Source organism: Polypterus senegalus, chromosome 3 (genome assembly GCF_016835505.1).
Source record: "Polypterus senegalus isolate Bchr_013 chromosome 3, ASM1683550v1, whole genome shotgun sequence".
NCBI lineage: Eukaryota > Metazoa > Chordata > Cladistia > Polypteriformes > Polypteridae > Polypterus > Polypterus senegalus.
Window position 1 is genome coordinate 182,836,087 of NC_053156.1, and position 14,646 is coordinate 182,850,732.

The window sequence follows — 14,646 nt, forward strand, 5'->3', positions numbered from 1 at the left end:
TTCCATCGCCTTTTCCTGTAAGAAGCAGTGTACACACTTCTCTCTATGCTGTGGTTTCTATTACACACCTGAAAGAAAGAGACAATACATGTGAAAATATCCAGCATACAGCAACATGCGGGGACTGGCAGGAACACTCAAAACTGAATAAAAAGAAAATCAAGTGACGGTGAGATACGAAGAAGGCAGCTTTGCCAGCGTCTGTGTGTCAGAACCCTGGTGCGTTAGTATGCATCGTGGTATAATGCAGAGCTATAGCGCGCCTGTATGCTGTTTCTTTTGTACTCCAGGGCATGCAGAGGAGAGAATGGTAAAGAGCAGTAACTTCTGCGCTATATGCAATCATCAGACACTCCCCATCTGCCCGTTGTTTTGTTATACTTTTACAACAACTTATGTTCCTGTGTTTGAGCATGCTCAAAAAGTACACATGTAATGCCACAAAAAGTGCACGCAGACACTTCATTTCGCAAACAAAACAAATACACTTTTATTTAAAACTACCTGTATAACCGAAGATAAAAGAAAACAAGTTACAGTAGGCGATTGATACGACAGCTTGCATGGTGCAATGCTAAGAAGTGCTGATTTTCATTTTGTGCTATATAAAATCATCACATTCAAATATTAACAGTTCCCACACACCCAAGGACCGTCCTTCCTACATTTACGTCACGTGTACTTGTCACCGTGTACACACCTCTCTGTGCTATGGTTCCTATTACACTGAATGAGCACCTGACACTGTACTCTTTTCCCTGGTGGAAGGCCCTGCATCAGAGAATTTCCAGTTCCTGCATAAATTCACACCCAATCTGACGCTGTTCGTTTTCAAATAATGTATTGTCTCTTTCTTTCAGGTGTGTAATAGAAACCACAGCATAGAGAGAAGTGTGTACATTGCTTCTTACAGGAAAAGGCGATGGAAAAAGTGCACTTTTGTTATACTTTTACACCAATATATGTTCCTGTGTTTGAACGACACGGGCAGATGGGGAGTGTCTGATGATTGCATATAGCCGAAGTTACTGCTCTTTACCATTCTTTCCTCTGCATGTCCTGGAGTACAAAAGAAATGGCATACAGCAACATGCGGGGACTGGCAGGAACACTCAATAAAACTGAATAAAAAGAAAAAGTGACGGTGAGATACGAAGAAGGCAGCTTCGCCAGCTTCTGTTTGTCAGAACCCGGTTGGTGGGTCGGGGGGGTGCGTTAGTATGCATCGTGGTACACTGCAGAGCTATAGCGCGTCTTTAGTGAAAACAGCCGTGTCAGATGGGGTTGTATGGATTGATTCTGAACGCGACTGAGAGAATGAAAAGTGAATTAAAAAAAAAAAAAAAGCTAACCTTTACAAGGATCATAAATTGCACCGGCTGTTACAGACTGAAATCAAATGTATGCTTTTATTCTAAAACAGTAAGACTAAGAGCAGTTTACTTCTCAAAACGGAGGGCGCAGGATCGAACTCGTGACCTTTTGATTCCCAAGCGGGAAGTGATTCTATTGAACCACGGAGGCAATTACAATAAACTGTTGTCAATGTCGCATGTTAAGGCGGCTTTTTGTTTCTGCAGTTATACTTTGAATAAAAGCAATTGTGTTATTCTTGTGAAAATGTTTCTTTGCTATTTGGACTTCAAGCTTCATACATTATATAGTTTATGCCTACATTTTGTCATCTACTACTAGAATATAAAAAACGTTTCTGTTTTAACAATGTGTTGACACAGATTACTGTAGAAACGGAACAGACATGAAATGCGTGTGCTCCAAATAACGATCTATTATTTCCACTCTAAAACTCCACTTCACTCCCAGATACTCAATCAAGGCATGAGCTGAGAGAAGTTCGTGCACGTTCTAAATTGGTGGGGGGATGGAATAGCCGGCTGCTCCTAGCTTCTCTTTATCAGCACATTTAGAAGACCAAGGACGCTGGCGGAGAGGTGTGAAGGGATTTAAGAAGCAGTTTAAGGTGGGACGGAATTACGAGTTTTTTCGTAGGCTCTGGTAATTCTAGTGTTAAACACCTGAGAAAATCGGTGTTAATATTTGGTACAGAAGCCTTTGTTTGCAATTACAGAGGTCAAATGTTTCCCGTAGTTCTTGACCAGGTTTGCACACACTGCAACAGGGATTTTGGCCCACTACTCCACAGAGATCTCCTCTAGATCTGTCAGGTTCCGGGGCTGGTGCTGAGCAACACTGAGTTTCAGCTCCCTCCAAAGATTTTTTGATTGGATTTAGGTCTGGAGACTGGCTAGGCCACTCCAGAACCTTGATATGCTTCTTACGGAGCCACTCCTTGGTTATCCTGGCTGTGTGTTTCGGGTCATTGTCATGTTGGAAGATCCAGCCACGACCCATCTTCAGTGCTCTGATTGAGGGAAGGAGGTTGTTGCTCAAAATCTCACAATACATGGCCCCATTCATCTTCTCCTTAATACAGTGCAGTCGTCCTGTCCCCTTTGCAGAAAAGCACCCCCAAAGCATGATGTTTCCACCCCCATGCTTCACAGTAGGGATGGTGTTCTTGGGATGCAACTCCTCCTCCTTTTTCCTCCAAACCCGGCGAGTGAAGTTTAGATCAAAAAGTTCTATTTTGGTCTCCTCTGACCACATGACTTTCTCCCATGCCTCCTCTGGATCATCCAGATGGTCATTGGCAAACTTCCGACGGGTCTGGACATGTGATGACTTGAGCAGGGGAACCTTCCTTGCAATACGTGATTTGAAACCATGACGGTAATAGTGTGCTACCGACAGTGACTTTTTGAAACTGGTCCCAGCTCTCTTCATGTCATTGACCAGCTCCTCCCGTGTAGTTCTGGGCTGATTCCTCACCTTTCTTATCATCTGTGATACCCCACAAGGTGAGATCTTGCATGGAGCCCCAGTCCGAGTGAGACTGACAGTCTTCTTTAGCCTCTTCCATTTTCTGACAATTGCTCCAACAGTTGATCTATTTTCACCATGCTGCTTGGCAATTGCCCCGTAGCCCTTTCCAGCGTTGTGGAGGTCCACAATTTTGTCTCTGGTGTCTTTTGACAGCTCTGTGGTCTTGCCCATGGTTGTACTTGGAGTCTGACTGACTGTGGGGTGGACAGGTGTCTTTAAAGAGCTCAGACAGGTGCTACTAGTTATGATTACTAAGTGGAGTAGAGGTGGACGACTTAAAGGCAGAGTAACAAGTTTTTGAAAGCCAGAATTCTTGCTGATTACCAGGTGTTCAAATACTTATGTGCAGCAGTGCAATACAAATAAATTCTGTAAAAATCATACAATGTGATTTCCTGAATTTTTTTTTTACATTCTGTCTCTCACAGTGGGAATGCACCTACAATTTGAATTTCAGACCCCTCCATGATTTCTAAGTGGGAGTACTTGCAGAATCGCAGGATGTTCAAATTCTTATGTTCCTCACTGTATAATTAGTTTCACTTTTTGAATTGAGTCATTGAAATGAACTTTTCAATGATATTATAATATTTATTGAGATGCACCTGTGTGTGTGTGTGTGTGTGTGTGTGTGTGTGTGTGTGTGTGTGTGTTGTGGATGCTAGGGTTCGCTGTTGAACCCACCAGACACACGTGTAAAAGCACCAGAAGATTCTTTAATAATTCTTCAATAAAGTGCACAAAGCACTGCACACTCCACAATTCTTTCAATAAACAATACAATAATCAATAAAAACAATAACCAATCCTCCACTCCCAGCAGCTCTGTCACACTCCTGCCCAACTCTAGCTCAATCTGCTAGGGTTTCCCCACAGTCCTTCTAAAGTCTCTGACCTGGAAGTATTCTGTCTCCAGATCAAATGCCCTCTTCAGGTGTCCTGGAAGTACTGCGGGTTTCTGTCCTTGTGACTCCTAAGTACTTCCGGGTTAACGTCGCCATAATAGTCCCTGTGTTCTTGGTGAACTCCCCCTCGTGGCACCCATGGCCCCCAACAGGGCTGAAGAACTGGGCTTCATGTCCCATGCTGCCCTGCAGGAATCCGGGGAACCATTTTTGTCAAGGGAAGCTGCCATCTAGCGTCCCAGGGGATGTATTGCCCTAAAAACGCTCTTTGTCTTGGTTGAGGGACATCCTGGCCAGACTGAAATACCGGCCGTCCACCACAGTGTGTGTGTGTATGTATGTATGTGTGTGTGTGTGTGTGTATGTATGTATGTTGTGTGTGTGTGTGTGTGTGTGTGTATGTATGTATGTACGAACGAACCTATAAGGTTAAACTTCTAAGCTCTGTTCCCGTGGTCCCTAAAGCCACTAGGGCGGTCGCCCCCTCATGGTCTGGAAGAGGCATAAGCCCTCCTTCAGTCCTTCTGGGTGTCACAGCCGCTCGCCACTTACATATATACACATACATTAATACATGTATGTATTAATATGATATATGTGTGTGTAAATTATGTATGTGTACATATTATCTATTTATTTTTAACAGGAAGAGTGGAACAGCAGTGAGACATTAAAACGAAAAGACACACACATTGGAAATGCTGAGGAGAAATCTCACAGTTTGGAAACACTGCCTCCTGGTACGTATCTTCTTACTAGAATTAACAATGTTAATGATATTTGCATTAACTGCATTTTAAGGTGATTTCTAAGTTGGCCTATAATCGTTGCTCATTTTATTTATTTTTTGTTTATAATATGCCATAGTGGTTAACCTGGCCTGGTTTCTTTCTTGGAGAAACTTTGCTTGTTCTTCCTGCATTCAAGTAAATGTACTCTGCGTATCCCAGTTTCCTCCCACACTGAGTATGCTGTCTGCATAGCATGAAACAAAGACAACTTCTTTTTATAATGACTTCATATATGTTTACGTCAGTGTGCATGCATGTGAATGCCGCCTTTTGTTTATGTTGCTCCTTATAACATAAAAGTATAATGCTTTACTCTTTAAGGACTTTTCAACTATTACAAAATTGGAGCTGCATTTGCTTTATAGGCCTTACCACATCTTTAAACTGAAGATTGATGTAATAAACAGTATGAATTGTTGAACACTATATTATAGCTGATCATCCTTAAATATGCTTTTTCACCTTGTACTTGCATGACCACTTATCAGCAGCCATAGTTGTGGAATTACCACGATTTCCTTTTCCAGACTTATTGACCAAGCCTTTGAGGTGCTTATTACGTGCCTCACTGTAACTTAAGTATATTACTATAACATGTTACAGGCTGTTTAATTTGGAGGCATGCAGTGTATGTGAATCCAAAAACCAACCACCCCCCATAACACACACTGATGCAGCTGAAGTTCTTTCAGCTCAAGTATGTTTATCTGTGTGTGAGGTGTCTGGAGTTGTATTGGGGAAATAATGTATTATTTGGAATACATACAGTGGGTACGAAAAGTCTTCAGATCCACTTCAATTTTTCACTCTGTTATATTGCAGCCTTTTGCTAAAATCATTAAAATTTTTTTCCTCATTAATGTACACACAGCACCCCATATTGACAGACAAAAAAAAGAATTTTTGAAATTGTTGCAGATTTATTAAAAAGAAAAACTGAAATATCACATGGTCCTAAGTATTCAGACCCTTTGCTGTGACACTCATATTTAACTCAGGTGCTTTCCATTTCTTCAGATCATCCTTGAGATCACCTTCATTTGAGTCCAGCTGTGTTTGATTATACTGATTGGACTTGATTAGGAAAGCCACACACCTGTCTATATAAGACCTTACAGCTCACAATGCATGTCAAAGCAAATGAGAATCATGAGGTCAAAGGAACTGCCTGAAGAGCTCAGAGACAGAATTGTGGCAAGGCACAGTTCTGGCCATGGTTACAAAAAATTTCTGCTGCACTCAAGGTTCCCAAGAGTACAGTGGCCTCTATAATCCTTAAATGGAAGACGTTTGGGACGACCAGAACCCTTCCTAGAGCTGGCCGTCCAGCCAAGCTGAGCTACCGTGGGAGAAGAGCCTTGGTGAGAGAGGTAAAGAAGAACCCAAAGATCACTTTGGCTGATCTCCAGAGATGCAGTCAGGAGATGGGAGAAAGTTGTAGAAAGTCAACTATCACTGCAGCCCTCCACCAGTCAGGGCTTTATGGCAGAGTGGCCTGTCGGAAGCCCCTCCTCAGTGCAAGACACATGACCGCCCGCATGGAGTTTGCTAAAAGATACCTGAAGGACTCTGAGATGGTGAGAAATAAGATTCTCTGGTCTGATGAGTCTAATTCTAAGCGGTATGTGTGGAGACAACCAGGCACTGCTCATCACTTGTCCAATACAGTCCCCACAGTGAAGCATGGCGGTGGCAGCATCATGCTGTGGGGGTGTTTATCAGCTGCAGGGACAGGACGACTGGTTGCAATCGAGGGAAAGATGAATGCGGCCAAGTACAGGGATATCCTGGACAAAAACATTCTCCAGAGTGCTAAGGACCTCAGACTGGGCCGAAGGTTTACCTTCCAACAAGACAATGACCCTAAGCAAATAGCTAAAATAACGAAGGAGTGGCTTCACAACAACTCTGTGACTGTTCTTGAATGGTCCAGCCAGAGCCCTGACTTAAACCCAATTGAGCATCTCTGGAGAGACCTAAAAATGGCTGTCCACCAACGTTTACCATCCAACCTGACAGAACTGGAGAGGATCTGCAAGGAGGAATGGCAGAGGATCCCCAAATCCAGGTGTGAAAAACTTGTTGCATCTTTCCCAAGAAGACTCATGGCTGTATTAGCTCAAAAGGGTGCTTCTACTAAATACTGAGCAAAGGGTCTGAATACTTAGGGCAATGTGATATTTCAGTTTTTCTTTTTTAATAAATCTGCAACAATTTCAAAAATTATTTTTTTTGTCTGTCAATATGGGGTGCTGTGTGTACATTAATGAGGGAAAAAATGAATTTAAATGATTTTAGCAAATGGCTGGAATATAACAAAGAGTGAAAAATTGAAGGGGGTCTGAATACTTTCCGTACCCACTGTACATTTCATGTGTTCCATGTATACAACAATCTGAGTAAATGTCGGATGACAAGAAATGCTGAATACATACCTAAAACAATTTTTTTTATAGTACAGTAATAATGATGTTATGTGTATAATGTGTGGAGACTTTATTGTAGTCCAAATATCAAATAAGCACATGCTCTTTTATTCAAGAATATAACCAAAGAAAAAAAATCATGCAGTTATATTGCTGTCAATGAGTTACAAACCTAGCTCAAATGTCAATTGACAGAAAGTTGATAGTGAGGACTGACTTTGTCCCCAGTGCTCCACATGTAAACTAAGTGATATCAGACTTGGGTTGCTTTATGTCATTGGCTGCATGGTAGTATGCAGTCACGACCCTCAAGCTGTTTCATTTTAACGTGGCAGCTTTGATTTGTTTCATGGGAGATGAGAAAATATTGCCTACTAAAAGTAAACATTACACAAGCTAAACACTGCCAAAAGTAAATGGTATAAACTACATAAGTTGCTCCTTTTTGTAAATACCAAAATGAAGTGTATTCAGCGTTTCGGTGCTTTGAAGAACAAGCAACATCTTCCTATCAAAAAAGGGCATGTACTGTGTTAACATAGATGTATAATTGCTGAAACATAAAGTTAGTAGGACAAACAAAACAGCATGTCTCATTACTAATTGCAAAATCTGCAAACACTGTATTTGTGTTGTTCATTTAGTCTTGAAAGAAAACTAATGTCCATTAGTAAAACCCATAAATTAAAGCATACATTTTATATTTGAATGGTAATTTGAAGAATGTGATGCTTTCTCACTGGTATAAATTTATTAAATACTAGTAACAGTAGCCCAAGTAATTTTCAAATTCTGAATTTGTACACACCCATAAGAAATAACAGTCAGAATGCTCATGCAAGAAACCTTAATCTGCAAAACAAAGGCTGTTTAACAGGAGTCTTAAAAAAAATTTAATGTAAAACTGATGAGAATCATTTTACAGAAAAAGTGTTAGAGTTGTCACAAATATAAAACCAAATTTGAGTTTGACATTCGAAATTTAATTTCAATTTGACTAATTTGTTAAATATTACTATTTAGTAATATTTTTTAACCAGCTAATTATACAAACCTAATCTTACAATAGCAATAAGTGTGGGATTTAGCAGGGACGTCACAATTCGATATAATGATTTTTGCTTGCCGATTTGATATGTACTGTATTGTGATTTCTAAAGTACAGTACAATACAATACAATGTATTTTTATATAGTCCAAAATCACACAAGAAGTACTGCAATGGGCTTTAACAGGCCCTGCCTTTTGACAGCCCCCCAGCCTTGACTCTCTCTAAGAAGATAATTAAAACCTCCCAAAAAAAAAAAAACGTTGTAGGGAATAAAAAAAGGAAGAAACCTTGGGAAAGGCAGTTCAAAGAGAGACCCCTTTCCAGGTAGGTTGGGCGTGCAGTCGGTGCCAAAAAAAGGGGGTAAATACAATTTAATATACTGTACATAACAGAGCACAAGTTAATCCTCAATACTATATAATAGTGCAATAGAAATATTACAAAAACCGAGCAGAATTCAACAGTAGATGATATCACAATCTTCTTCTTCTTTTGGCTGCTCCCGCTAGGGGTCACCACAGCAGATCATCTTCTTCCATACCTTTCTGTCCTCTGCATCTTGTTCTGTTACACCCATCACCTGCATGTCCTCTCTCACCACATCTGTAAACTTTCTCTTAGGCCTTCCTCTTTTTCTCTTGCCTGGCAGCTCTATCCTTGGCATCCCTCTTCCAATATACTCGGCATCTCTCCTCTGCACATGTCCAAACCAACGCAATCTGACTGTCTCCCAACCGTCCAACCTGAGCTGATCCTCTCATGTACTCATTTCTAACCCTGTCCACCCTCATCACACCCAATGCAAATCTTAGCATCTTTAACTTTGCCACCATCAACTCTGTCTCCTGCTTTCTGGTCAGTGCCACCGTCTAAAACCCATATAACATAGCTGGTCTCAGTACCATCCTGTAGACCTTCCCTTTCAGTCTTATTGATATCCGTATGTCACAAATCACTCCTGACACTTTTCTCCACCCATTCCACCCTCCCTGCACTCTTTTTCACCTCTCTTCCACAATCCCCATTACTCTGTCCTGTTGATCCCAAGTATTTAAACTCATCCACCTTCGCCAGCTCTACTCCTTGCATCCTCACCATTCCACTGACCTCCCTCTCATTTTACACATATGTATTCTGTCTTGTTCCTACTGACCTTCATTCCTCTCCTCTCTAGAGCATATCTCTACCTCTCCAGGGTCTCCTCAACCTGCTCCCTACTATCGCTACAGATCGCAATGTCATCAGCAAACATCATAGTCCATTCATCATCCTACAGACCACCATCCTATGCTGCTTAACTATACTTTTCCCTTGCCAGCACTTTGCAGTCTTCAATCTCCTTCAAATTGACTATTTTGTATAGGATGTAATCTACCTGTGTGCATCTTACTCCACTCTTGTATGTAACCCTATGTTCCTTCCTCTTCTTAAAATATGGATTCACCACAGCCATGTCCATCCTTTTGGCAAAATCCACTATCCTCTGACCTTTTTCATTCCTCTGCTTGACACCCTACCTACCCATCACCTCCTCATCTCTTCTGTTCCCTTCACCAACATGTCCATTGAAATCTGTTCCAATGACCACTTTCTGTACCATGGGTACACTGTTCATCACTTCATCCAACTGACTCCAAAAATCTTCTTTCTCATCCATCGAACACCCAACTTGTGGCGCATATGCACTAACAACATTCATCATCACACCTCCAATTTCCAGCTTCATAATCTTCAGTCTGTCTGACACTCATTTTACCTCCAAAACACTTGACATGCTGCTCCTTCAGAATAACCCCTACTCCATTTCTCCTCATATCCACACCATGATAGAACAATTTGAATCCCCTTTCGATCCACCTGGCCATACTCCCCTTCCATTTAGTCTCTTGCATGCACAATATATCAACCTTCCTACTCTCCATCATATCTGCTATCTCTCTCCCCTTACCAGTCCTACTGCCAACATTTAAAATTCCTACCCTCAGTTCCACTCTCTTTACCTTCCTCCTCTCCTCCTAACAGTACTGGTGGCGGTCGTTGTTAACCCTGGTCTCGACTGATCCGGTATGGAAATTGGTCTTGTTGTCTGCATATTGATTTGGCAAAATTTTACACCGAATGCACTCCCTGACGTAACCCTCCCCATTTATCCAGGCTTTGGACCGGGACAAAGAAACACACTGGTTTTGTGAATCCCCTGTGGCTGGGTTAAATGATATCGCATAATATGATTTAGATTTGCTCAGAGTCCTGGAGATCTTGGCCATTAAGCTGCCTCCCTCTACTGGCCATTCCACAGCTGACTCAGTGCTGGGCCAGCCAATCCAATGAAAGAACCCCTCTACCCCATGATTCCTGCTATCGTCCATCAGAGATGACTTTGCCTTAGGCAGGCAAAACAACTTGGCAGGTGGGCAGTGGCACCAAGTACTACATTTGAGTACTGAGTAGAGAAACCAAATAGGTAAGTCTTAGTAACAAATTTATAGCTATCATATTATGTTTTAGTGCTAATGACTAACAACAGAAATGTAGTCTTTACAGTTAATCAGCAGATCTAGTCAGGATATGCTAAACTGAAGTAGTGAGTCTTCAGTCTCAGCTTTCAAATCCCGGCTGAAGGGGCATCTCTTGTAATACCAGGCAGACCATTCCACAGTTTAGGGGCCCTGTAACTAAAAGTTTGACCTCCCACTGTTGGATATAATATATATATTTTTTTAATCCTTGGAATCATAAGCAGACCGGTATCTTGAGATCTTAATGTACGCTCTGATTTATAAGTCGTGATAAGTTCAGACAAGTAAGCCGGATCTTGGCCATTTAAGGCTTTATTTGTTAAAAGGAGAATTTTGTAATCTGCCCTAAACTTAACCAGAAGCCAATGTAAAGATTTAAGAACTGGAGTTATATGTTCTGTGACAGTAGGGGGCGCTGTCGCTCCTCCATACCCACAGACAACACGTTCAGACACCAGGTAAAAATATAAGAAATAAATTTAATTTCTGTAATAATGTGCACCAAGCATCTCCACCTCCACAATATACTAGAATACTCCACAAAAATAATAAATCAATCCAATAAATCCTCCTCTCCTCCCAGCAGCTCTGGCTCAGTCTGCTGGGTTTCCCACAGTCCTTTATATAGTTCATGACCTGGAAGTGTTTCTGTCCTTCAGTCCATGATTCCATAGCTCTTCCGGGTCAGATGAAAACTTCTTCTTTTCTTCAGGCCCAGAAGTACTTAATTTCTTCCATCCCCGTGACGAGGGAGTACTTCCGGGCTGTAATAAAAATATCCGTGCCTCCCTGCAGCGTCCCCTGGCAGCCCCCACGGTATCCAGCAGGGCTGTGAAGTCTAACTCCATTGTCCATGATGCCCTGTAGCAATTCTGGGCACCTCCATGTTGCAGGGAGGACTCCATCTAGCGGTCTGGGGGTGCTGGCCGGGATAAACTGTCGGCCATCCCTCACAGTTCATATTTTCTTGTTCTTTTAATAATGTTTCCAGCAGCATTTTGTATTCACTGGCAGCTGTATAAAGTACAGTTTGAACATCCAGTGAACACCACATTGCCAGTCAATCCTACTAGAAATAAATGCATCAGAATCATGCTTATTTAGAAAATGCCTTAATTTCCCAACATTTTTTAAGACGGAAAAACATGATTTAGACATCTTTGTAATGTGTGCTTTAAATGACATGCTGGAATCCAAGATAACTCCTAGATTCTGGGCCGATTCAGTAAAATTCATGGTGATTCCAAATGATGACAAAATATTGTTGCACTCAGCATCATTCTCTCCAACAATTAAAATCTCTGTTTTATCAGTGTTTGAAGACAAGTAATTCTCATCCACCCACTTTTTTAATTCACAAGCTAATTAAAGACAACATCAGAGAAACTATATTTGGTCTAAGAAAAAACAAAAAAGGTATAGTTGGGTGTCCTCTACATGCAAGTGAAAATGAACATTGTTTTCTAATGATAGATCCCAGTGGAAGCATGTAAAGTGAAAACAGTAATAGTCCCAGTACTGATCCCTGTAGGACACCATATCTCAGTTCTGTCTAAAATGATGGAGTGCCGTCGGCACATTTCTGTACGTATTGGAATTGATTTGATAAATAAGAACTAAACCAGGCAATTACAGTACCTGTAAGCTCAACATAATTTTCCAGTCTGTGCAGTAAAATTGAATGGTTAGTCGTGTCAAATGCTGCGCTTAAGTCTAACCACGTAATTACAGTGAAGTTTCCTTTATCAGAGGATATCAGAATGTTGTTTACAACACACGTTTGTGCTGTTATGTACTATCTACAGTGCGGAAACCAGACTGGAATTTCTCAAGTAGATTGTGATGGGTAAGGTATGACTGAAGCTGATTGTCGACTACTCTTTCAATTATTTTAGAGAGAAAGGGTACATTTTTAAATGGTTCTATAATTATTAAGTATATGTGGGTCTAGGTCTGACCTTTTAAGTAAACGTTTGATGACTGACACTTTTAGTGCATCAGGTACTGTGCCATACAATAATTAACTATTAATAATGTTAAGAATAGGCTCTGCAAGAACATGCATTGCACTTTTTACTTGTTTTGTTGGCAGCAGATCTAGGGAACAAGTAGTAGGTTTCATTTTAGAAATTAAAGTCTAGATTTCCCGCTCAGTTACAGGATTAAAATTTTTGTGAAGTGTTAAATGCAATGTGAGACAGGGTTTACCAAGCTAGTATGTGTTTTGCACTGTGAAGCTGAGATCTGGGATCTTATATTTTTAATTTTCTCATTAAAGACGTTCATAAAGTCTGTACTGCTAATATCTGTTGGCATTTTGCACTGTAGATCTGAATTCCCTTTTGTTAAATTTGGCACTGTTTTAAACAGTATCCAAGGATTTTTATTATTGCGATCTATTTTAGAATAGTAATCTGAGCAAGCTTTAAAGAGAGCTTTTGTATATTTTTTTTAACACTCTCTGACCATGCAATTTGAAAGACATGTAGCTTTGTTGTTCATCTGCTCTCCAGTATTACGATTGTACGGAATTTAAAAATCTTGCAGTAGTAGCGCCGTATCATATGCACTATTCCAATATTTTTGCTTTTGGTGCCAAACTTGAAGGCCTTGGGAGCCATGCAACAGCTGGTAGTGTGAGTGTACAGTGAACTGCCAAGTTTTAATGTATGTGCATAGCATTTAATTTGAGGAAAGCTGACCACCTTAGCTGGAGCAATCCTATTTGCTATATTGTTAGTGAATAACACGGACCCTTTTTCTGTAATTCCCCATTCCCCAGTGGCATTATGAAGTAGCTTGGCCATGTTAGCCCTGGTATGCCTTTCATTCACGACTCAAGGCAGCAGCAAATGCATTGTTCGTGCATCTCATACTTAATGGCCTATAGTAATTAATCACATAGTATGGTTTATTCATGGTTGCACACAATCATATTCTCTGGAATATCAGCATTTTATTCATTTAAAAATCATTTTTTTTAATAATCGCCATATTTCATAATCATTATTTGTAAATGATTCAATTTATTTTTAACCTCCCAACTTAATATCAAATGTTACACACTTAACAGAGTGGTTCACTGATAAACCAGACTTTAAATAGTTTATTTAAATGGTTTAAATGGTAAATTGTTAAAATTATCTTGGAATTCACTAATTCATCTGTTTTTAGATAAACTAATATTTGAGATTTTATATTTAGCGTTGCTTTTAAGCAGCATGTTCTCTTATTTTACACAAAATATCAGAGAATAAATGTAAAGTGTGCACTTGCTAAGATAAATCGGCTAGTTCTGCTTGTTCTTTATTAACCCAATACTGAAACCAACCCAAGATTATAAACTCCCCTTTTGTTATGACATTGGGGAATCCCAATTTCTGCCCCACACTAAAACTCCAGGCTTGCATTGAATTGATGTACTTTTTTAAAAAAAGATTGTTGTGTAACTAAAAGGCACCAATTGAATGGGATATCTGTTTTTGCCGTGGTGCTTAAAAGTATTGCATATTGTGAAATTTTACTGGTATTGGTATCAAATGTGACCATTATTGTCCTGTGATATCCCTATTGCTGGGTAAATCTTATTATGCTTAAAATCACCAAAACATATTAATTGTGAATCAAGTACAGTAATCCTCAGTAATGAATGTTTAAAAAAGGAATATAGGTAGGTGCTGGATTAATAAATATTTAGTTTGTTTTTGGCCATTAATTTCAATGAATATTAAGCTGTTCATCTGCTTTATTCCTTTAATATTTAGTGAGTTCAAAAATTATGTGTGATCTTACTATGTCTTATTTTTGTTTTATCCTAACAGGAAAAATGAGGTGGCAGGACTTTGATCAAGATCAGTATGTTAGTGCTACTGTAGTAAAACCTGGCCAAGATCCTTATGCACGTAATAAATTTAACCAGCTTGAAAGTGACAAACTGCGAATGGACAGGACTGTACCTGACACAAGACATGATCAGTAAGTTTGTTTTGAAACATAGTAATTAAATGAAAAATAATAAACTTTTACTTTTAGAATGCAGTTTGTGTTTGA

General features: G+C 40.1%; 1 protein-coding gene across 1 annotated transcript in view; it reads left to right on the top strand.

The window, feature by feature from the left end:
- The window catches only part of galnt2 (UDP-N-acetyl-alpha-D-galactosamine:polypeptide N-acetylgalactosaminyltransferase 2), a 296,051-nt gene that overhangs the window by 17,684 nt on the left and 263,721 nt on the right, over nt 1–14,646 (top strand). The window contains exons 2-3 of the mRNA XM_039748294.1: nt 4,456–4,549; nt 14,418–14,571. Of these exons, the coding sequence (XP_039604228.1) occupies nt 4,456–4,549; nt 14,418–14,571 (248 nt within the window). The remainder of the gene's footprint in view (nt 1–4,455; nt 4,550–14,417; nt 14,572–14,646) is intronic.